Below are 25192 nucleotides of genomic sequence, written 5' to 3'. Positions count from 1 at the left end.
TGCACATAAAATAATAATTTATGTGGTGTTATTGTCAGCATTAAGTACAAATTTCTTACAAATGTTATTTTTGCCCTCCTATAGTCAGAACGGAGGCATTTCTGATAATCAGTAACATTCAGAACTCATAACCTTGTATACTGCTTTGTTCTCAGTTTTATCCAGGGAGCAAACGGCCAGTCTGGTTCGTGTTCACTGGCATAGGTTCGCAATGGCCACGTATGGGGAAATCCCTCCTCAAACTGCCTGTTTTTGCAGCGGCCATTGAGAAGTGCCAACGAACTCTCAAGCCTTACGGTGTGGATGTTCTCAATATCATCACATCTGATGATCCTAGAATCTACAATAACATCCTCAATTGCTTCGTGGGCATCGCAGCCTGCCAGGTGAACAACATGACAGCAATTTTAAATTTTTTCTTGAGAAAAATCTTTATGAATCACATATATCTGTATCCCAATCTTATACAGAAGTCAGTCACATAAAGTGTTGGGTTGATCATGGTTAACTTTTTCTAATGGGTCCTGTAATTTTAATTTGCATTGTCTTGATTCCTGATTAAAATATTGTCCTTTCTCTAACCTGAACTAGTACATTCTATTATTCTTTGTAGCTGTGAATGTGAAACCATTCCTCTAAGCACTAAAGTGCAAAAGAAGTTCTGAAAAACAAGATTACTTCTGACACAGGTCAATTTGCTGTATTGATATACTATAGAATTTATTACATAAAATAGGCTTTGCTTAAGACTTTATACTTCTTGTAAATATTCGGTGCATAAAGTGATCACTTTGTGGCATCCTGCCAGGAAATAGGAAATTGATCAGTGGGAATATATTGGATTTGTCATTAATTAGAGTAAATTACAGTTTATTTTAAGAATAGTATGGGTTGAGACTGAGCGCTTTCACTAGTCTGCGTTACTAATTTTGAAACTAACTAGATATTGAACCCCGTCTTTCTGATGTAGATAGGACTGGTGGACATCATGAGAGCAGTGGGCATTGAGCCTAATGGCATTCTGGGTTACTCAGTGGGGGAGCTGGGCTGCGCTTACATGGACGGCTGCTTCAAGGCAGAGCAGACGGTGCTGGCGGCATATTACTGTGGCCTTGCAGTCCTAGAAACAGATACCATCGAGGGCATGATGGCTGTAGTCGGTAAGTCTTCTGGTTTGAGACATGATTACAAGTAGCTCTGCGTGTAAGTCAGCTGTAATGACTGCAGTCAGGAATAAGAGATTTAAGTGTGTTGAGAGCGCAGGTACTGAGTGGTCTAACCAGGCGTCTTAATGGTTTTCCTAATTTCCTCTAGTGAAGGCTTGAATATCACCACAAAATGGTCAATTACCAATTCATCCCATGTATTTTTAAATTCAGCATCTGTTATCATTCTTCATTTGACTATGCACTGTTTAAGTTTTATCAGATGGTAATAGGGGATGGTAACAGTTGTTCCGATCACATGTATACAGTAACTCAAGGGTAATAAATATTAAACAAGAAATAATAATAAAAGTGTATGACTTTTGATTTTGATATAGAACTCATTCTAGTATACCAGTATTCTCTAATAAACTTTGTATATGAATCCATATATGAAGGGTAGTTGGTTGCGTTTCATCCAGTAAGTTTCCTCCTACTAATCAAACGTTTGACCATGAAAGTAGCCCACTTGATTCTTATTAAGTGTTTTCTCTCGCAGGTCTGGGAGCTGAGGAGACCAAGAAATTCTGTCCGCCTGATATTGATGTGTCATGCCACTATGGACGTAACATCTGCATGGTGTCAGGACCAGCCAAGTCCATGCTGGAGTTTATAAAGTCACTGCAGCTTCAAGGTATATCCACTACACAGGTGAACTGTGCCAACATCGCTCAACACAGCAAGCACATGTCCTCAGCTGGACCTCTCCTGCTCAAGTATCTGAAGAAGGTAAATTGTGTTGACTGCTCAGGGAATGTAATTATGAAACTGTGGGATTGGACTGATTCTTTGGTACATCACAGGTGTCATTTGAAGAAATTTTTAGTGGAATGTACTGGCTCTCAGGATGGTATAGTTTTAAGAATCTTCAAGAAGAGAGTTGGCTAGTTAGTTATTTATAGTAAATTACTGGATATATTTTGTTGAGAAAAGTGTTCATTTGTGGGCCTGTGTGAATGGAGTTGTGATCCTTCAGGTTCTACAAAACAAGTTCATGAGCTGCGTAACTCTCAGCTTCTTGATGAACGCCATTCACTATTATTAGATAAATAGATTGAAATATTTATGTCATTAATTTGCTTGATTGTGTCTTGGTAATTTATTTAGAAACTTGTTAACACATCTATTTAGTTCAGTAATTATTTTTCTAATATGTCAATAATGTTTGTGTGTGTAGCTGATCCCGCATCCAAAGATTCGATCTTCTCGCTGGGTGAGTTCCTCAGTGCCAGAGAATGAATGGGACTCTCCGTCAGCAACTCACTCATCAGCCGAGTACCACACGAACAACCTGCTTAGCGCAGTACTTTTTGAAGAGGTATCTCGACACATCCCTCGTAACGCCATCGCCATTGAGATTGCTCCACATGGTCTCCTGCAGGCCATCTTGAGAAGTTCCCTCAACAAAGGCATCACCAACATTGCCATTACACAGCGAGGCCACCCTGACTGCACCGAGGTCTTCCTCACTGCTCTCGGCAAGTGCGTATCTTCTTATGTTTGGAAATGAAATCCCTGATTAGAATTGAAAGATTGTGGTTTAACTGAGTTTTCAGTATTCAATAGCTTTTACTGGAAAAATGGATTGGAAAATTAAACATTTTAATGACCCTACTTTAGCTGTTTTTAAGCAAAATGTAGGCTGATGACATCATGGAGCAAGTCTTCTTAAATTTGGCATGAAATTAGATCATGAACATAACAACAAATTCTGTATGGAAAACTGTTTGTAAGTCACCAACAATGAAAATGATGATTGTGCACATTAATGAGGTTATGTTGACAAAATTATCATAGACAGTCTGTAGTTAATGTGTTTTCCCAATGATTATAATTGGAGGCAGTAATATTTTGGTTTTGCTTAAGATTTGGTAAGATTCATTTGTAAGATGATCTGCACTGAAGACCTGTTTGCTATCCCATGCAAATTTTAGCAACAGAAACTGAATTGGGCATTGAATATCTTATCTACTTGGATTCCATTCTGTGTGTCTGCAGTTTCACTGCACCGTTCTAGTCACAATACGTCGCTTGTGCTTGATATCATAAGAAAATAGTGATTTCGCTGTGGTTTCTTCAAAATGAAACATAAGTTTATTCTGTTCACTGTTACAGTTGATCATTTATTTCATTAATGTTCTGTTTGTTCGCATATCACAATCTTGATTTTGGATGCCAGACTTGACACTTGGTGTAACTTTTATCTTCTTATGACTCTGCTGCTCTCACGGTCTTCATCACTGTCAGCAGCTCCACAAAATGGCTTGCTGTTTGCTTTGCAGGCTGTATGAGCTGGGTTTGCAACCACAGCTGGCAAACTTGTATCCACCAGTACAATACCCAGTAAGCAGGGGGACCCCAATGATTTCACCGTTGGTCCGGTGGGACCACTCTGAGGACTGGTACGTCATGTACTTTACAACACAGGTAACTCCACTTCTAGACTGTGAGTAAAGATGAATGTTCTCTGCAAAAATGTATACACAGGAGAAGATGAAATGTTGCCACATGAGACTTTAAAACAATGCAGTATTCTCTCTATATATGGGCAAATACGATGGTGTGTAGATGATGTCAGAATTCTAGTCTCAAATCATTAATGAACATTTGCATAACTCACACCGTGGACTTGACTGCACAACTTTAACTGCAATCCAGAAACAAAACCTGTTATAAGTGTTTTTAGTTTGATTAATCATGTGCCAGGTAGTTTGCTCATATTGATGATGCTCTTTTGTGTTCATCTCACGTAGTTTCTACATGTCTGTACCACTGAGGTGAAGTCTCAGAAGAAAGGTATTACACTCACATTCCGCTGAATGTTGCCATCTGTATAGAGGCATTAGCTCAATTTATAAATGAATAACTAAGTAACTTAGAATACATCTGTGAACAAATTTTTGCTACTATTTGGCTACTACAAATTTCAGGCACATGGAAGTTCTTAGAAACATTGCCAAAGGTTTCCCATGTGACCCATGTTTATAACTCAAAACATGTATGATGTAATAACATTGTTATGAACTGTGACAAATCCATTTTTTCTCTGAAGTGACTGTTCTCCATGGAGTTGGTTACGGCTTTATGTACTTGCTGCGTATTATAATTGTGTTACAGCCCACAGTGAAATCCGGTGAATACTCCATGGTCATCAGCTTCCAGGATGAATCAGTGGAATATTTATATGGACATGTTATCGATGGTAGAAATTTATTTCCTGCCACAGGCTACCTTGTGAGTTTTATTACAATTTATATTGTTAATCTATGTCCTGTTTACATGATTTATTAATACAATTTCATATTTTTCCTACTGCATAGTAGCTAAATATGCAAACCGTTAAAGATGATTTCTAACAGTGACTGAGATATATCATTTGCTATAAGATTTTCAAAATAGTTTGTTTGAACTTTTATACGTGACCCTTTATATAATTACTTGTGGCTTATGTAATTATGGTTAACAGAAAGAAAAATTCACAGAATTTTCTAATAACAAAGATGATTTCAGCAGCAACGAGTAGTGTGCAGATATTATTTTTCTGTACAATAGCAATGTTTCACTCAGTGTTCTTGTGAGTTACCAATAATTAAGACTGACTATTGTAGCAGTGGAAACAAATTAGTTCTAAATTGTCTTTAATTATTTTGATGCAGTTTGTGTAACATACTTAAATACCCTGGTGTTGCATTGGACCTTTTAGGACTCAGATATTGGACTCATTGCCAAAGAGTAATAGTTTCAGCAGCTTCAAATATATGTTGGCCTCACTTTGCATACAGATTTTGTAAGTGAGTTTGGATTATTTTTTTTACATGTCATTACCTCCTTAAACAGTCCTCATGCTCCACTAGTTGAGAAATAGCAATAAAGGGATTTACCTAATGTAAGACACCTCTACATTAGGATGGGTTGAATGATGTGTGTCAGTATACCCTGCCTCCTATCAAATGGGTACCAGGGTCCTTTCCTGGGGGTAAAGCTCAGCTGGAGCATGACGCTAACCACTCGCCCCCACCTAGTGTCGAGGTTAAGAATGGGTAGGAGCTGTACCACCTGATCCCCCCTCCCCAGCGCCCACATGGCGTATAGTGGGACAGCTTTGCTTTTTTATAGTTTAAATAATTTTGATGTATTTACGCTCTGTGCTTCAGTGGCACCACTAATTTAATGAGCATTTTACGCAGGAACTTGTGTGGAAGTCTCTTGGGCTGATGATTCAACAGGCTTATACCAGCGTGTCTGTGGTATTCGAGGACGTTCGGTTTCACAGGGCTACAAACATACCGAAGGAAGGTTAGTATAACAGTAGCGCCCATCATTATTTTTAGTCCGTGTGGCTGATATGAATGGTTGATGCTTACATTTCTTACTCTCATTTCAATGCGTGTAAACTCTTCTAGTCCTCCTGTAAGGCAGCAGAACCTGAACAGCAAAGGCCAAATGTAAGCCCAGAATGAAGATGGCTGTCTTCTGAGTTATATCACTCTGTAGTCTGTGTAGAAGATTACCAATATTTCAGAGGTTCCCTTCACAGTGGTGGCCTCTGAAACTGTAAACTTCTAATTAACTACACAGTGCACTAACCCAGTAAATAGCCATCTTTGTACTTCCTGCAACAGAAATCTTAAATCCTAATAAGCCCAAGTTCACAACTGAAAATCATGAGAACATGTGTAACAGATCTTTTCTACATAAATCTATCATTTTATTTGTGTTGTGTTGTGCTTTAGGAAATCGGTATACCTCCACTCTAGCAAGAAACATTCTTGCACGTCTTGTCATGACACATTCCAGTTCTTACTTCAGAAAAGTGTTTTACATGATTAACCTACTGCAAAATGTCCTCAATGTTAAAATTTGATTGTTTTTTCACAGGAAACTTAGAGTTTATTGTCATGATCCAGAAAGCAAGTGGGAAATTTGAGATAGTGGAAGGTAACACTTCAGTTGTGAGTGGTTTGGTGAGATTGCCTGCCAATGCCTCTCTTGAAATGGTATCACTGGAGCCCCCCAAGCCTTTCATTAATGATGAGTTGCTTGAACTTTCATCACGAGATATCTACAAGGAATTGCATCTGTCTGGATATAACTACCAAGGACTCTTCCGTGGCCTCGTTTATGCAGACAACTATGGTGGGTATCACTATGAATTACAGGAGAAGTTTTAATGTACCTGATGTCCTGTGTTTTGTATTTGTGTTAATTAGTAGTCGGTACTTCTTAGATACTCATGTTTCTGTAATCCTTGAGAAATGGACTCATGTTCTTGTGACATTTCTTATCAGAAATAACTGCAGAAATATTAACTTGAAGCATATACATAAATTTATCAGACATGCTGTGTGAGACACGAAGATTTCTTGTTCACTTTAGGTCGAACAGGAAAGGTTGCCTGGAAGGAAAACTGGGTGGCATTCATGGACAGCTTGCTGCAAATGAAAATCATTCAGGAAGACTCAAGAGGTCTCTTTGTTCCAACCTACATCCAGAAGCTCACAATAGATGCCAAACGACACGGGGCTGATGTCCAGGAACTATACATTAAGAATGGAGATGTTGGTAAGTTGGTTGGTTCTTATGTATACTCTACTATTCCATGTATGTGAAGAATACCCCATGGCTACAGTCTGTCCATCTGTCAGCGTTCATGCCAAATCTGTGTTCTGCTATAAAATAATGCGAGAACATCTTAATTATTTTCATGAACATTGATAAGAACATTGTGAGACTGAATGTCATTTCAAACTCATATTTTCTTTAATTTCCTGCAATTTTTAATACCAATTTTGTTTATGCCGAGACTTGTGACATAATTATGTCATTACCGAAGATCCTCTGATGTCATCAGCTGTGATGTTCATCTGTATGCAAGTAACAGTTTGAAAATTATTGGCCTGACAGCACCTTACCCTTTCAACCTGAAGGTCAGGGAATATGGTCTACTGTAGCGTATAGACACACTGGCGTAGAATGGTGTTGCTGCGGCTGCCACTACTGCCTGACCCCATCTGTTGCTCTTCATTCAAGCCGCACTCTGTTTTATCCACATTACAAGTGTATATTAAAACAAGTTATATGCAAATCAGTTTTTTTAGATATAGACTGGATGTAACTCCTACAGTATTATGTGCAGTGATGACCTCTGTCTTAGAGTTGTTGAACCTGTGTGTTCTAACACCTAACACTTGAATTGTACCAATTAAATTGCAGTACTTCCTACACTTGATGTCAGTTCAGTTTCTTGTCTTGAAATTACTGTAATTGTTGACGCTTGTTGTGACAGTGCTTCCAGTGCATGTGTACAAGGAGTTGGATATCATCCAATCAACAGGAGTAGAAGTGCGAGGACTCAAAACCAATGCCATAGCTCGACGCAAGGTCCTGACTAGCCCTGTACTCGAGAAATATGTCTTCATTCATAATGTAGAACCTGCGCACCTTGATTTGCACGGCGCACTGAGGGTGTGCACTCACATCACTCTGGAGAACAAGCCTGGCACCCATGTAAAGGTGGTGGAGCTGCACGACGAAGGCACTGCACTTCTGTCACCTGCCGTGGCCCTCATCATCGCAGATCTTCCACTTATAAAGGCAAGTGTAGTAGTGTGTAGCGCAGAGTCAGTTAACAGTCAGCAATGTTGTTACCTGTACATTGTGCACGTGCGCAGCCATTCACTTACCATTCCCTGTGCGCATGACGAGGTGCATTGCCTCTTGTAGTGATGGATCTCAGAGAACTGATGATGTCATATAGAGTATTTACTGGGATGCAAATGCTTCACCAGTGGTAAAATGTGGAAATATTCTAGTTGAAGATGTTATTCATGCAATAAAAATAAATGCTTCCATGATTTCTGTACATGGCATTTATGATAACTTGGCTCCTGGAAGTTGGCACAGCAAAGAATGTTGCCTTTGAATCTTTAAAATTTGAAAACTTTGATATAGAAAAACAACTTCTGGATGTAATGTGCAAATACTAATTTCTTACATTGGTGTTAGATGCAGGTACAGGATTTTGTTGTTCACAGTACACATAAAAATGCAGCTTCAAAATAATCCAAACCCTTATGGGACATAGGAATCGTTATGTACACAAACAAAAGAACATCTGCAATTTGCTGCACATTATATCTTATCCACTGCTCATGAGAAATTTCTTCATTGCTGACATCATAAAAATTACAGGGAATATTGGCAAGTTCTATTCACTGCCTCTGTTGAAAGTTGCATTAAATGGAAACAAGATAATTTTCTCCATTAAAGAATATTTCTAGTTCTTCGGAAAGAGACATTCCTTTTCATTTTCATAGCAGCTGATGGTATATTTGAATGCAAAATACACATGGAACCAAATTGATTTCTGTGTATGGGAAGAGGAGATTTAAGTCCTTATAGAGCGGGGCTGCCTGCCACATATTAACGCTACAGCTAATAGTTTAGTTGTATGCTTCCATGACACTTGACCAGCTGTTAGGCTGATTTTGAAGTGTTTTGCTAATATTGTTTGAAACTTATGACTGAAAGAAACCCGTAAGAAGACAGTGGGTTAAACAACACCTGAACATGTTTCTGTGCTGTTGTATATTACAGGCAAACATTACAATCCTGTCAAAGGCCAAAAACCTGTCATGGAAAGACTTGAACAAGACGGAGATCAAGGTCGAGGAAAATGAACTAGAGAATGAGCAGAACTGTACACTCGTTATCGTATCGAACGTCCTGCCCCACAGAGAATTGCTCCAGACCGCTGTAAATGCCCTGGCTGATGGGGCCTGCATCCTGACTCGTGAGAAACTGGAAACTAAGACCCCGATCACCAGTGGCATCAGGCTCGAGGTTGTGTTTGAGAAGACTCTCAAGGATGAGAAGTTGCTCTTGCTCAGGAAGGTAGTGGCACCAGTCAGAGTTTTTCTCAATAACTAACTTGCACTTAGTATACCAAGTTTTCAGTCCAATCATATGAATGTGACCTTTGAAAAGTATATCAATTTGTGCTTTTAAAATGCTGGAAAAGTGATAAATTGCACACAATTGATATGTGGCTTTAAATAAACCAAGAAACACTAATTTTTTTCCACAAGGTGAATAATAAAAAAGAATTCCAGTCGGTCCAAAAGTGAATTAAGGATCTTTGGTTAGGTAACTGATTTCATGTGGTAATGTATTGTGTTCAGGAAGTGTAATGCCTGTTGCAGGGAGTGGTCGTGGAAAATCCAATTGTGATCCATGTAACAACTCACAACTATGATTGGCTGCCGCAAGTACAGACTGCCATCGGTAGTAACTCCAAACGTCACATTATTCTTGTAGCTCAGGGTGAACCACTCAGTGGCATTGTGGGTCTTGTGAACTGTATCCGCAAGGAGCCTGGATGTGACTTTGTTAGGTAAGAGACATTGTATTTGAATGAGGTTTGGCTTCCACACAGTTGTGTAGATGTTCCTGTGGGATGAAGCATAATCAGGGCATGAGGTTGAGTGCAGGAAGGAACTGTCCCTCCTCTCTCCCCTGTATGCCTACACGGCACTTTCTTTGATAGCATTTTATTCCTTTGGAATCAAATAAGCAGAAGATTCATTTGAGTATAAGAATTATGTAAGATTTTACATATTTTTCAGGTGTTACTTTATTCCTGATTCCTCTGCACCCCCATTTGATCTGAACTTTCCACTGTACCAGCAACAGCTGAGCAAAGATCTGGCTGTTAATGTATACATTGATGGAAAGTGGGGGTCATACAGACATCTCCCCCTGGACAGCTGTGCTACTGTCACTGTGTCGCACGCCTATGTGAACATCATGACACGAGGAGATCTCTCCAGTTTCCGGTGGTTGGAGGGAAATCTGGACATTGACAGGTGTGTTTGAGCTCCTCTGTATGGTGCCGTGGTTGTTTTGAGTTCCCGTATGTGGTGCTGTGTTGATGTAAGGGACGAAAAATAACTGAACATAAAATTAGATGTTACACTTCCCAGGAAACTCAACATACGAGGTCACTGTTGCGTGTATTTGTTCCCATATGCTTACACACAACTGCCTGTATGCATATATCCCATTTAACTGTTGAATCAATTGGCAAAATTTAGAATGAACAATAATGCTCTGGAGGCCACCCATTATCCTACAGTGAACGACAACAACGTGCAAACACATGAGGTGGGAGCAACACTTGCTGTCGTAAGATTTGAGGTTTTCATGGCGGTGAGTATGATGATTTCTTTCTTCTGGGTTGTTGCGCTGTGTAGTCTGGTCGATGTTTACCAACATTTCACAGGTTATACTGCTTCTGTCATCAGGACGATTCAGCATCCTCAACCAGACTACACAGCGCAACAACCCAGAAGACAGAAATCATAACACTTGATGTAGTGTCCAACTTGTATGGTACTTAAAACATCTTTAAAACGTGTGTAGTTTTTTAATAGAATTTTTTATGAAATATAAGAGAACAGTATTGTGACCATAAAATAATTGTGATTTATCTTTCAGTTTGACGGCACTAACTAATGAATCATATGGGGTACTACTATGAAATACATTGTGAAAATATATGTAAATGTACCTACAAATTATGTATGAAGGTTTGTTGGGAAGTGAACAATTACAAATATAACAATGATTTTAAACTTTGATGTTATTTCTGACAAATTTGACAAGGAGTCTGTGCTTCAGTAAAAAAAATTCCTCCCATACCAAAAATAGTAATAATATAATTAATAGTGGCAGTAGTTATGATGGCTGTAATGATGATTGTAATAATAATCGATATGTAACATATTTACTTCTTAAAACAATAAAAAGTTACTGATTTGAATAGGATTCTTTCCTATGATCATCAGCTCATGAACTGAGCACAGTAGTCCATGAGAAAAATGGCATTCCAGAGTTTTTAACTTTTGTTATCTAAGTATAACAACAATAAGATATTTGTATGATTGAAAATCTGTAATTGAAAAGTAGGCTTTATGAGTTCTGGCTATAACTGCTTGTTTTTTATATCTCAATTACAGCTTTGTGTTGTAGAAGTAGCTAAGTAGAACTAATAGAACAGGTTACATTCAGTCCTGATGACACTTGTCAAACTTAGGATACACAGCATAAGTTTGGCTCTGGAAGGTGCTGAGAGGACAGCTTTTGTGAAACTAAGTTGACCTGTATTACTGTAAAATATCAGCTAATAAGTTAATCAGTCCTGAGTTTAAGTCACTTCATTTATTGGAACCAGATTTATGTAAGTTTAATATGTTACAGCATTCAGACAGAACCAAATGAGGAACTGGTGCATATTTATTACTCTGCTGTCAACTTCAAGGATGTGATGACAGCAACAGGAAGGCTGACTTCCAAACCTCCTAAGCGTCGGCTGAATCTGGTGAGAATAGATCTCATGCTTGAAGCTGAGAATCGTAGATAATGCTAAAGCAGGCTATTCTGCCCTCTGTCATAGTTTTATGGATTAAAAACCCACCAAACATTGCAAGCTACAAATGGACACTTTGTTCATGTCACCGATTATAATTGAGTGAATGAGGAACGGTGGTGGAATTTTACTAATAGGGGAAACCAAAGTACTGGGAGAAAAACCTGTCTCAGTGGCGCTTGTGAACCACGAATTCTACATGGACTGCCCTGGGATCTAACCCAGTCCTCCATGTTGAGAAGCCAGTGACTAAGCACTTGTGCTATGAGCATGGCCTTTTACATTCTGTATCGTCATTTACTTAATGCATTTCTGAATAAACTACAAATAAGTCCACTCACTTAACATGATAGCCTGAGGTTCAAAATTACTTTTCTTGGAATACACATGTCCATTTCATGAAATATAATTTTTGCTTATTTTGTTTCGCATGCCAGTATTTATTTGAAATAAATCAATTTAAATTAAATGTCTGAACTCTGAAGCTGTTTTTAAGGAATTGTGTTGGTAGGGCTGTGTTGAAGGGCTGGAGTTTTCTGGACGTGACCGGAAAGGGCAACGAGTCATGGGCATGGTTCCTTCTGGAGCCCTGGCCTCCATGGTGTTAGCAGACAAGAATATGTTGTGGAATGTGCCTGAGCACTGGACACTCGAGGATGCTGCAACTGTGTGTTGCGTCTATGCAACAGTGAGTTGCCATGAAATTAAATCAGAATTAAAAAATGTTCTCTTTATCAGTTGGGGTCTTACCAATATTTGGTTTGATTTGTGGCTCTCATCATATTCCACATATTTCAGCTTATACTCTGGTTAGGAAATACTCATCACCCATTCATTTGGTTTCTTGGTGCATCCCAGAACCAGTTTGCTTTTGGTAGAAAAGCGAAAGCAGTCTGGCCTTGCCAGGAATCAATCCCTCTTCATCCAGTCTCTATCCAGTTGCTTTAATGTCTTTTTTGTGTTTGAAGAAGCCAAGTCATGAAGATAGTTATTCAATTTATTATAGCATCCGTCCCTCAAGCTAAAATAATTATCCACTTTTATTTCTCTGTATGGTGTGATAATTAAACAAATGTTTACCTTACATTTTCTACATTTACGAAGCACCTAAAGCAAATTTAATAGAAGAATAAAAATTTGATGCTTTGTTTTGCTGTTGACAGGCTTACTATGCGCTTGAGATGATTGGTCACATGAAAAAGGGTGAGTCGGTGCTGATCCACTCGGGCAGTGGGGGCGTAGGCCAGGCAGCCATCAACATTTGTCTGCACGCAGGTTGCACAGTGTTTACCACTGTCGGTACAGAGGAGAAACGGGCCTTCATCAAAAAGCAGTTTCCACAGGTATTTTAACAGCCATTTTTACTGTCTGAAGCTTATTCATCCTTATATAAATAAATACAAATGGGAGACTGGCCATGTTAATTAATGACATAGTTGAACAAAAGCCAAACTTTGAATTGGATTGCAGACAAATAAATTGGAATTCTTATTTCCTCTGGATTGCTGAATAAAGAAATAGCACTTTTGTTAAAATTGGATGGAGTACACTGAATTTCCTATATTAGATTAAGTGAAGAATAATTTCTATTCTAATGCATTAACCTGATAGAAGAATTGAAAATGCTTGACCTGGGAGATATTGTAACGTGGGACGGCATTGCGACCCTGATTGTCAACCCTGATTTATTCGCGTCAAATTAAATCAGTTACAGAAGTCTGCACATACAGTCATCTCTCTGCCACAACAACAGTATCCCAGTCTCTGTTCCCTGTACACACACACACACACACACACACACATACTCTCACATACTCTCACTCTGTCCTTCGAGTCTATCTGGTCCCCTGAGCTCGGCGCTCTTCACACTCTTAGCTTACACATCGGCCCGTAGCACCCCACTGGACACACGCTGGCTCCTCAGCCACCACGGTAGACGTACCCGGTGCCTGCTCACGCAGCCGACCTGTCCTTACTCAGCGTCGGCCCGTAGCACCCCACTGGACACATGCTATCTCCTCGGCCGCCACGGTCCATGTACCCGGTGCTCGCTCACGCAGCCGACCTGTCCTTACTCAGCGCCTCACCAGACCTCTCGTTGGCTTCACTCACTCGACTCCATCACACACTTCTCTTACGCTCTGTTCTTTCCACACTCATTTTCCACACTCTCCTTCTACACTCTCTCTACACACTCCATCTACACTCTCCTCCTATACTCTCTCTCAACAAACTCTCCAACAACTATTTAACACTCTCCTTCCAACACACTCTCCAGTGGGGTGCTATGGGCCGATGTGTAAGCGAAGAGTTTGAAGAGCGCCGAGCTTGGGGGACCAGATAGACTCGAAGGACAGAGTGAGAGTATGTGTGTGTGTGTGTGTGTGTGTGTGTGTGCAGGGAACAGAGACTCAAAGACTGTTGATGTGGCATAGAGAGTTGACTGTATGTGCAGACCTCTGTAACTGATTTAATTTGACATGAATAAATCAGGGTTGACGATCCGGGTCGAAAAACCGAAACACATTACAATATATTCCCCTCTGAGTCCTCCCAGTGAATGTTTTAAGTTATCTTATGCACATAATAACAATTGTTGATATGCTTTCTAAGAATATTGTATCATATGAATACAGTTTCAATGCTTATCAATGTATGTCAAAGATGTCAGTGTATGTGAGATTTTAGCCCCTCATGAGGGTGATATGAAGATGATTCTTTTCTGTGTTGTTGTACTGTCTAGTGTCTTAGAAATTTTCTCAGATTTCATAGGTGTTTGCTGCATCTGTTATCAGGGTGACTGTAAGCACGTCTGTAATGTCTGACGATTTCAATCAGATTCGAGATGTGATAACCCAGAACACAGTCATCTTCATGTCAAAATTATTTTCTTATCTCCCAGCTGTTGGACCGCAATATTGGGAACTCTCGAGATTGCTCTTTTGAGCAACTCATAATGGCTGAGACACATGGTAAAGGTGTAGACCTTGTTCTCAACTCCCTTGCTGAGGAAAAGCTGCAGGCCTCGGTACGCTGTCTTGCCCCTCGAGGACGATTCTTGGAGATTGGAAAATTTGACCTTCAGAGCAACAACACTATTGGTATGAATCTAAGTAACAAACTGATACCAAGGATTCCTTCTTGGGAAGCTTTAGTATGCTCGGAGATTTGAAAAATTCTCAGGCACCCCAAGCATTCATTAACATCTTCACAAGTCCTCTACCACTGTTTTCTCTCCGGAGCCAAATTAACCTCAACACTTGTATCTTTAAGGTCTGTGATAATGGTACCTTTCCACCATGTGTAAATCTTCCGTTGTTCCGGCACATTTCTTTGAAGTCACTGCTTTTACCAACACTTTATCTTGTTGTGCATGTCATATACTGTTGCTTGTCTTTATGACTCGATTTATCTGAGACTGAATCCAACTTGTAGGCATGGGAGTATTTCTGAAGGAGGCAAGCTTCCATGGAGTCATGTTAGACCAAGTGTTTACAGCATGTCCTGAGCTGAAGAAGAAGTTGTGTGACATCATGACTGAAGGCATAACTTCAGGGGCTGTACGACCACTACCCAGGACTGTATTTCCCACAACTGAAGTGGAACAGGCTTTCAGGTTTGGTTATGATGGAGACAATTTAATTTTGTGGGAGAACATTGGGTAACTATACTATCATTGTCATCAGTAATAATAGCTGCACTAAATTGACTCATTGACCTGTCAATTTCCACTATAACCTTCTTTTGTCAAACCATATTTTTATTGATACTGCAAAATGCCCTTCTCCTGTGGACTGTCAGCCACAGTAATCTTTTTGGTATAATTTGTTCTAGTGTTCCCACCAGTAATTCCTGTACTATGAAGATCAGATGTAGTTCAGACAATGGGCAGTGACAAACATTATGCAGGATTAATAAATGTTCTTTTCTTTGCTGCAGCAAGTGCTTTTAATACTCATTTTCAGAAATTCTGTAAGTGCACGGATGTGTCACATATCATATTAGAATTAAGTTGAATTTGCATTGACATGTGAAGTACATGCTGCAGGTACATGACATCTGGGAAACACATAGGCAAAGTTTTGCTGCATATCCAACCAGAGGAAGAGACGGAAGCAGCTGTGCCTGTACCGCTACTCATGCAGGCCTATCCGCAATACTTCTGCAAACCCAATTCTACCTACATCATTGCAGGTACTGAGTTTTTTTATGTTGCTCCATAAGAGGGTTCAGTTATCAGGGGTAAACAGTCACAGTTACTTATTCATGTGGGAGTATCTAAGGTGTTTTCATCACCCTCCATCAACATCGTTATGTCATCCGCAATATTTCCTGCCACATATTACTTTAAAGTTAAAATGAGAATGTTGCAAGTGAGGAAGTGGTACATCTTAAACCATTTTGCTCCATATTGAGTGGTTGTAGAACAGAAACAAAAGTGTTTTGTTGGCAACCTCGGATGCACAGGAACATAATTTGGTTTGTACACCCACTTTCTGACCTGGACTTTAACAAGTATGGACAAAATTCTGCACACCCTCCATCGGCAAGCTTGTTTTGATGACTGCTTTTGCTGCGTGTTTCAGATGGGTTAATTTTATCAATAACTCGCTAAGTCACCCATATCATCTATGTAAGTGTTTTATTTGGTTCTCAGCATTGGAAGCAAAATTTCTTCCAAAATTTATCAAAAGACTCAAACTTTTATTAGTGATGTGGTGTACTTTCTTAGAGGTAGGATCCAAAGTATTAAATTTGTATGTTGCCACTTGCAGGTGGCTTGGGAGGCTTTGGTCTGGAGCTGGCTGAATGGCTTGTGTCACGAGGCGCTCGTAAATTGGTGCTGACATCTCGTAATGGCATCAAGACTGGCTACCAGAGCTTACGTGTGAGAATATGGCGCAGCTGTGGTGTAACGGTAGTCATCTCTGTGGCTGACATCACCACAAAGAGTGGCGTTACAGCTCTACTGTCAGGCGCAAAGAAGCTGGGGCAAGTCGATGCCATATTCAACTTGGCTGTGGTGAGTGTCGAAGTTGTTCACCTTCAGAAAGTGCATAGACCATGTAGTAAAGCAGCTAATGAACTCCTTACGATGCTAATGCATCTTGCCATTTGATTGATGGGTAATAAGTGGCAGTATTGCTTCCTTCTGAGACTGTGAGTTTTTGTGTTCTATCATTAACTTAACGGTTAATCAGGGCATAGGAGAAGAAGGTAGAGAATAATACCTGAGTAGGAGTAGCCATTGGAAATGTTTCACTGCCTGTTTTGATATTGAAAGAGTCACCTGTGCATTATTGTAGGTGCTGCGAGACAAACTCTTGGAGAACCAGACTGAGGCAGACTTTGCTGCTTCTGCAGGACCCAAGGCACTTGCAACGCATCACCTGGATGCGCTGTCTCGCCAGATGTGCCCACACCTGCGTCATTTTGTGGTGTTCTCCAGTGTATCATGTGGGCGTGGTAATGCTGGGCAGACGAACTACGGCATGTACAACTCCGTCATGGAGCGTGTCTGTGAGGCCCGTGTCAGAGATGGGTTGCCAGGTCTTGCTGTCCAGTGGGGCGCTGTGGGGGACGTGGGGTTGGTTGCAGAGATGCAGGAGGAACAGCAAGACATTCAGATAGGTCGGTTGTGCTTTTAAAATATGTTTGTACACCTGATTGCAGATTTACTGTGTGCAGACTTAGAGTACTGCTGTATTTTTGATACAAGATATGCTAGTGTTTAACACTTCTTTTGTACTTGGTGTCCGTGTCATTATTTGGATGTAATAATAGTTCAGGTTTCATACAGAGCAGTTTAAATAATATTTTAAGATGTGCTTCTGAAATATATTGATATTTCAGCTTACTCTGAATGGTGAGCTCTTGAATAAAATCAGCAAGTAATGATTTCACGTGTGCTCCTCACTTACTCACCCCAGCCCCTGACACTACCAGAAGAATTGGACAGTATCAGTCTTCAGGTAGACGTTCTTCTGTGACCAAGCAGTTATATGAATTCAAAGTAAAATCATGAGACATTCAGATGGTACCATAAATTTAACGTGGAGGCTATGTGTCTGAGCACTTTCTTGTGACCTTTTCTCAATGACACACCTGTCGCAACCCGTTCTGACATGTCAGATCTTCTGTGTTGGCACTAGCAAACTGTTCTCTGGCAAATGGCCCGGGATTCCAGTGGTGTGTGTGCATTTCAGAGGGCTTATAAGTCAAAATGCATAATTTACCAAAAACCATTGACCACTGCTGTGTTTATTTAAAGTTCTAATTTCTTCAGGTTTTTCTAGTTGCATGCCAATTTCTTTTTCTTTCAGAGTGAAAATTATTTGTGAAACACTTCAGTAAGTTTTACTGTGTGGGGATTGGTCTGATAAAGATTATACTTACAGGATAATTTCGTAGAAGAAGTATATTATACAAAGTATCACACATTCTACTTCTTAAATGTTGGGGGTCTCAGAGACATGGCTCTCCTCATTTGTTTTCTTCTTAATACTAGGGATTGCAGAAATGGCATTTGAGGAGTGCAGAAAAATAGGAGTTAAGTTGAAGGAAAATGTTTAAAAAGTAGTGGACGTAACTGGAGGAAAACAACAGTGACTCTTGCCTTGGCTTTTTAAACAATGTTTTGGATCATATCATTTTGCTGGGAATAAATACAGCCTTGTCTCTGTCTAACATCCGAATGAAGAGGAGAAGCTCTCAGAAAAATGTTGGTCATCTGAGTAAATAACACTTTGTGGAGTTGCAGGAAGACAAACATGTTTCTGAGGAACATACTGCTTCCATCCTCAGGGTACTGACACCTGAGTGGAGTTTCAGTGAATTTAGCTTTATTCTATAGTTCAAAATGGATCAAACAATATTGATCACTGGGTATTTACACTTGAAGTTTTAATGTGTATTGTAGGTGGCACCCTAGTGCAGAGGATTTCATCATGTCTCGAGGTGCTTGACAGATTCATGAGGCAGACATGCCCTGTAGTGGCGAGCATGGTCGTGGCGGAAAAATTTGCGAGAACTGGTGAACATGCAAGTGTAGTGGAGTATGTGAGCGGCATCATAGGTAAGTCCAAAATGGCTTCAAATGTACTGCGATGATACTTTTCAGCAGTTCACTTAAGTACATAGGAAATATAACAAGAAGCAATGGACAAACAGCTTAAAAGTTTAGCAAAATTTAACGGATGGCTGTGGTGGTATTAGGTGTAGAATATGTAATAATTAGAAGTAACAGAAGTTTCCTGTTTTTGTCTAGAGTTTTCTTAAAGTAAACTGTATATTAAATGATGAAATATCTGATTCATTATGATAACCTTAATGACACAATATATTCCCATGCTTCCACATAATGATTGTTTTACGCGTCAACATTTTTCATACATGGATTATGGATTTAAACCCTGCACTTGAGGCTGTCAAGTAGACTCTAACTCCTGGATTAAGAGTTTAGTGTGTACTAACGTGACACGTAGCTAGATGCATCGCATGTAGTTTGTGGTTTTGCCATTCTGGTTGGAGCATCAGTGCATGGAAGGCCTAAGGTTAATGTTGGAACACATTGTTGTGCATCAAAGGCCTTAGTTGACATTAGTGCTACAATCACCTATGTGATATGGTTGATGTACACCTTTCGAGTGTCATTGTTCTCCAAGACCTACACCTTTCAAAATATAGTTATAGATTTTGTTTTTATTACAAAATATCACTTATGATTACATACAGGCCATGCTAGAGGCAGAAAAGTAGTGAAAACTGGATGAAATGATTTTATGAATAAGAATAAAAATGTAGTTAATAAATTTCAGGCTGTCTGTCTTCAGGGTCATATCATTGGTTCACAAAGACTCCTCCATCCAAGAAATGTACCTTTAAATTAGAACTGGTTTCTTTCACTTGAAGTCCTAAGTAACTTGTGTTTAATAATGAACAAGGATCTTAAATTGATTAGTGTTTAAAATGAGATAAATTTTTATCGCAGGTATCCGTGATCTGAAGACCATTAGCCCAAATTCCACACTGGCAGAATTAGGGATGGACTCCATGACAGCTGTGGAGATTAAACAGTCACTTGAGCGAGATTTTGAATTATTTCTCACACCTCAGGAGATCCGAAGCCTAACATTTGCACGTCTCGAGGAGATTGGTGCAATATACCAGGTCAATGAGGAAGAAGAACCGACATCTCAAGGTACATAACTGCTTCTTCAAAATGGAAAATATTAATAAGGTTTGTCAAGTAGGACATAACATTTATGGGGGCAAAAGAGAACGGCGTTATGCCCATCCAAGTTTATTTATCCCTTCCTTATGTAGAGGTAAGCAACCTGCATTGCCTGAATTTATTGTTGTGCAACAGTTGAAATGGAGGTCCCATTGTTGCAACATGCTGGTTTTTCAGCGGAGGCCTCATGTAATATTAGTGCGAGACTGACATAAGTTGGATCTGTGACCTTGAATCACATTAGTGCAAGAATGACCTTTGTGGTCTGGCATGAATAACACCTTTGGATCATCATCATCATAATCAGCTATTTAGATTTTAGGCCATAAGCCTGTTCCTTTGAATTCCGAGATAGATGTTCCTGGTCCTTCCATCGACCCTTTGGTTGTCCCAGGTCTCTGCATCCTCATGGTTGGTAACGGAATGCCCATTTTGGGTGCCTATTTCTGTCCATACATTGCAATTTGTCTTTGTGATTTTGTTGATATTTTTGAATTTCTTCAACTGTATTTAGAACGTGTTTCTTTTCCTCTGATGGTAAAACCTAATAGTTGTCTCGAAAAGCGCATTTGTGCAACACCTTTGGAATGTGAGTATAATCCAAAGGGTTTATCTGTTGAATCTTGTTAAGCAGGTAATCAGAAATTCTGATATTGAAAATGTCAGTTCACTGTTTTAATTTTTGTAACCTGTTGTGTTTGCAGCTGCATCTCGTGATGATGAAGAATATCTTGGGGGACAGCAGTTTCTGCTGCAAGTGGTAGGGGATGAGGCATCTGCATCTTTGCCTGTTGTGCGTCTGCCATCAGCGACTGGAGTCGGGGCTGACGTAGAAGGCGAGGCGAAGGCTGGGCCAGTGCTCTTCATGTTGCCTGGTGTGGAAAGCATGGCATGCGTCCTGGAACCTCTTGCCAAGAATCTCAAATACCAGACAATATGCCTGCAGCTGGGATACAGCAGCAGTGGACACACGGTTCATGACATGGCACAGTCTCTACTGCCAGTACGTAAAAGAGACTGCTGTAATCTCATTAATTGAAAACATTTGCACAGAGTATATCAAATCTAAAAGTTCTTGACGATGGTGATGAGTCATTTGAATAAAAATTTTCTTGGATATTATCCATAGTCTAGTCCGAAGATAGGGATTAGCTCTATCTAGTGGGCCCAACTGAGTAGGAACCTGAAGACGGAGATAGAGCCCCATCTCCGAAACGTCGTTTTACGTTTTATATTTTACTAGGCGATGGATAATATCCAAGAAACTTTTTATTCAAATTTCCACGGAGTGTTTTAATTAACTTTTAGAAGTAAATGTTATTGTTTGAAGTTGGAAATATCTAAGTACCTGCTTTTAACAGAGTCCTTGTCGATATTTTCTTAGCTGATCAAGGAATTATCCACTTCTCAGAGACTCTCATAATTTACTGCCATTTTGTCAAGTACCTCTTCTGAGTCAAATAAATCAAAGTTATGTTTTTACAGACTTTTCTCCAATAATAATTTTAGCATTATTTTTCTGTCTGTGCTTGTGTGTCGCAAATAATGCTCTTTCATGTTGGTTGTCTTATCACATCTCTGTATTCATAACTCATTTACTCTATCAATACAAGGCTTACTGTTTACCTTGTGACCATTATTATAATAACCTTGACAGTACAAGGTAAATATAATACAGAGGAAAGGTTTAATGTTATATGTTATTAACATGAGCTGTCACAGTGACCCACTTGTTTGTCTTGGCAGCACATACAGAGCCGCCTGAAGCCGCGTGCTCCATTCACTCTGCTGGGCTACTCATTTGGTGGTCTCCTGGCTCTGGAACTGGCACTTAAACTTGAGGCAGAGGGGCGGGAGGGGAAGCTGTACCTACTGGACAGTTCTCCAGATTTCATGAAGGCGCTGGTGGAACAAAGTATTGGCAACAATGAGGATCAGTTTCAGATCAATGCCATATGTAATATATTGAGAGTTGTTTCACCACGTGATGCCACATCAGCAGCTATCACCAAGGTACTTGAGGAAGAATTTTAAAATGACAATACTGTTATTTCTCATAATTAATTTTTCATTTTCTTACAATGCCTTTCAGTAATATGTGCTTCTTAAGTGTGATTAATATTCACCTCAATATTTTCGTGGAATCTATGCCAAGTTTATTTAATGTTCATCTTGTACATATTGACAGGTGGTTCAGGAGATCACACCTCTTAAAAGCTTGGACGAGAAGTTAGATCACGTCATCAGTAAATTTCCTGTGTTGAGAAACAATGTCGAGCACTACAAAGCTGTTTGTTTGTGTGTCTTGGATCGACTTGAAACCATTTCAAACTATGAGTGGGACTACACGAAAAAGGTCAAGGCTGAAACCACCCTTCTGAGGCCTGTTGCAATGGCAGTGAAATTAGAGAATGATTATGGACTCTCAAAGGTGAGTATTCACTCAGGCTTTATTCTAAACAAGTTGCACCCTCTGGAATTGTCAGTGTATCAAGATGTTAGCTGTGACGCTGAATTATATACAGGTGTAAATGGCCTTAGGGGAGGTCATTTCCCAAACATGGGCCGAAGCACCATATATGCCAGTGCTTCCCAAACCTGGGTAAATTACCCAGAAAGGGGTAAAAGTTGTTTTTCTTTGGGTAATGACACACCTCGGAATACACATTAAAATTTACCGTAAAAGTGTAAACGAAGTACTCTGAAGAAAGCGATCAGTCATTGTGCACTGATATTCTAAAACAGTCTAACAAGTATTTATTTGCTATTTAATAAATACGCCATATGCTTGTTATTAGATTCAATCATTTTTGCCGCGTACACTCACTTAACAAATCTATCTTTTCATTTCAAGGAATACTTTCCTGAACTAGAAAGGTCTGTATATCAGTGGATTGCAAACCCATTTCTGTGTGGCTTGACTGAAATCCCCGATAGTGTTAATGGTTTTGCAGAGCAATTGATGGAGCTTAGGTCAAGCAGTCAGTGCAAAATGTTATTTGAAGAAAAAAAGGGTCGTTTATAGTCTTTCTGGTTAACAATTCACGATGAATATCCTGTGGTAGCTTTGGAGGCCGTGATGCAATTATTGCAGTTTCTGAGCACCTACATGTGTGAAGTAGGATTTTCCAATCTTGCCTTCAAAAAAGCACAAAACAAAACTGTTTGCTGAACCCCGAATACGATGTGAGGTGTGCTCTGTCTCCAATTGCCCCCAATTTTGCGGAACTAGTAAATAAGATGGAGCAGTGGCGTTGCACTCATTAGCTGGGACCTGGGTGATGAAATATTCGTGGTGAATAATTATCAAATTTTTTGTGGCTGCCGAAATGTTTAGAGATGTTTAAAATAAAGACATTGCACCAAAGTTATTGTTTTCTTCCTATTTTTTAATGATCTCTCTTCACTTGTGATATATGTTTTCTGTGCAGTTAGTGTTTTACCTACACTAGGTAAAAAAGACTTTCTTATAAGCAGTTTTGGGTAATGAGGGATAAAGTTTGGGAAGCAGTGATATATGATGATGAAATAGCCTTAGAGTCTGGCACACATTTAAATAAATCAACCTTACAATGAGCTGTCATATTCTTCAGTAGCAGTAAGCGTTAAACAAAATGATGTTCTTGCTTGGTTGTCCACAGAGAGAAGTGGTCACGCTGTCAGCTGCCCAGTGGGTGCATAAGTGTACATGTTTGATCTTGTGTTGCAGTGTTGTGAGAAAAAGGTGGAGGTATATTTTGTGGACGGCAACCACTTGACAATGCTGGACAGCGAGGATGCTGCCGCCATTATCAACAGGCAGATTACAAATAATGAGGCCCTTTAATTGAGAGACATCTGTAATGAGCAGAACATTTATTATTAAAGTAATTTATATCCACAACAGCCCATGTAGGTTCTCACTTCTTTTGGCAACAAAAATGCTTTCAGGTTGATTGTTAATGTAGTGTGGTTGCTTGCCATGTGCCTTGTGACAGGATTAATCGATTTATTTTTCTATATGCATAGCATTTTGAGCCAGCATAGCTCAGTCAGTATAATGATTGGGTACGGACTGGATGACTTGAATTCGATCCCTGGCGGGGGGGCAGAGGAGCCGGTGCGTTATGGTGACCACTCACCCCCATCTAGTGCCGAGGTCAAGAATGAGTAGGAGCTATACTTGTCCTCCCCCAAGTGCCTACATGGCATATAGTGGGACAGCTTTAATTTTACTTTACTTTGAATAACATTATTTGTCACTGCACTTCCACAGTTTTTCTTAAAACTTTTCTCTCTTCAGAAAGAAGAACTTTATCAACATGAACTTTAACAGGCTGGTGTGGTAAATGACAATGTCTCAGCAGGAATCTAGTAATAACATTCCCACTTCTGACATAAGACTTTGTTTTTCTTCATGACAATGCACACAAGTAATTCAGTGATGTGTATGTAGACCGTGACCTACAATTGGTGTATTTTTAATGTGTGAAAAGGGAATAAATTTGCTAAATAGAATGGCACTTCCTGTGAACATGCAAAATAATCCTATTGGTAAAAAGTTGCTATGTAATCTTCCTGTTTGTAATCCTCGTGACCTGTCACCTTATTCATTACACTTCAATGTTTTGAAATAACAAAAAACAAGATCAAGTTCATAGCCATAGAACACAAATAAATGGTTATTTCTTAGCATATGGGACATCTTTAAACTTCTTTTAGCAATGTGTTACATTATCTGTTACTGTCTCGGCCCTGATAAATACTTGTTATGAACCAGTATGCCATGCCTCTGTATTTGATGCTGTTGGAGCATTTGACCCAGAGGACTGCTCTAATACCTGCTTATGGGTAGCAGACTGTATGGCAGTAAATCTGCCGTGAAGAACTCGGCCTTCATTTGTTACTTAGTCTGTCTTCAAGGATTTTATTTCAAGATTGCTTAAGACCTGAGAGACTTCTGATTATTATACTTCCAAGATAACCTTATCATAACATCATATTTCCTTTTGATTTAAATAAATGTATCTGCTCTTAATTTAATGGCCAGTGTCCATCAAAATTGATGGTACACGTGCGCCATTTATGTGTTGCTGAGAACACTGAAACAAAGTTCTGATGGTGATGACTCTGGTAGCAAGAAATGCAAGCAAGTCCATGGTGGTGTTTTTGTAGGGTCTGTATCTGACGGTACTCTGGGGTTATTTGTTCGGTTTTGTGTTGGATCATTTTTCAGGAAACACCTTCAGTTGCCGTGAAGATGTTTTCACATTTAATGTACTTTAAAAGAAGTGTGAATTTGTATTTCTGATATGATTTTAAAGGATAATGCTGCATTAAATTATGTTG

General features: G+C 39.5%; 1 protein-coding gene across 1 annotated transcript in view; it reads left to right on the top strand.

Annotated features, from left to right (window-relative positions):
* The window catches only part of LOC110837190 (fatty acid synthase-like), a 33926-nt gene extending 9386 nt beyond the window's left edge, over positions 1-24540 (top strand). The window contains exons 10-36 of the mRNA XM_087350887.1: positions 156-386; positions 971-1160; positions 1705-1934; positions 2383-2687; positions 3488-3632; positions 4323-4439; positions 5393-5501; positions 6084-6341; positions 6582-6767; positions 7492-7799; positions 8802-9098; positions 9407-9597; positions 9830-10069; positions 11463-11583; positions 12143-12319; positions 12795-12974; positions 14534-14732; positions 15067-15247; positions 15680-15825; positions 16407-16654; positions 16938-17262; positions 18551-18706; positions 19622-19831; positions 20569-20867; positions 21611-21877; positions 22053-22295; positions 23574-24540. Coding sequence (XP_087207013.1) covers positions 156-386; positions 971-1160; positions 1705-1934; positions 2383-2687; positions 3488-3632; positions 4323-4439; positions 5393-5501; positions 6084-6341; positions 6582-6767; positions 7492-7799; positions 8802-9098; positions 9407-9597; positions 9830-10069; positions 11463-11583; positions 12143-12319; positions 12795-12974; positions 14534-14732; positions 15067-15247; positions 15680-15825; positions 16407-16654; positions 16938-17262; positions 18551-18706; positions 19622-19831; positions 20569-20867; positions 21611-21877; positions 22053-22295; positions 23574-23690 — 5676 coding nt within the window. The 3' untranslated portion in view covers positions 23691-24540. The remainder of the gene's footprint in view (positions 1-155; positions 387-970; positions 1161-1704; positions 1935-2382; positions 2688-3487; positions 3633-4322; positions 4440-5392; positions 5502-6083; positions 6342-6581; positions 6768-7491; positions 7800-8801; positions 9099-9406; positions 9598-9829; positions 10070-11462; positions 11584-12142; positions 12320-12794; positions 12975-14533; positions 14733-15066; positions 15248-15679; positions 15826-16406; positions 16655-16937; positions 17263-18550; positions 18707-19621; positions 19832-20568; positions 20868-21610; positions 21878-22052; positions 22296-23573) is intronic.
* Positions 24541-25192: the final 652 nt, after the last annotated feature.

The sequence above is a fragment of the Zootermopsis nevadensis genome, unplaced genomic scaffold (assembly GCF_977971745.1).
Source record: "Zootermopsis nevadensis isolate Lab colony 2312 unplaced genomic scaffold, Znev_1.0 Znev_ptg000017l, whole genome shotgun sequence".
NCBI classification, from domain to species: domain Eukaryota; kingdom Metazoa; phylum Arthropoda; class Insecta; order Blattodea; family Termopsidae; genus Zootermopsis; species Zootermopsis nevadensis.
Note: the sequence above shows the minus strand (reverse complement) of the source record. Positions and strands in the feature narration are given on the sequence as shown.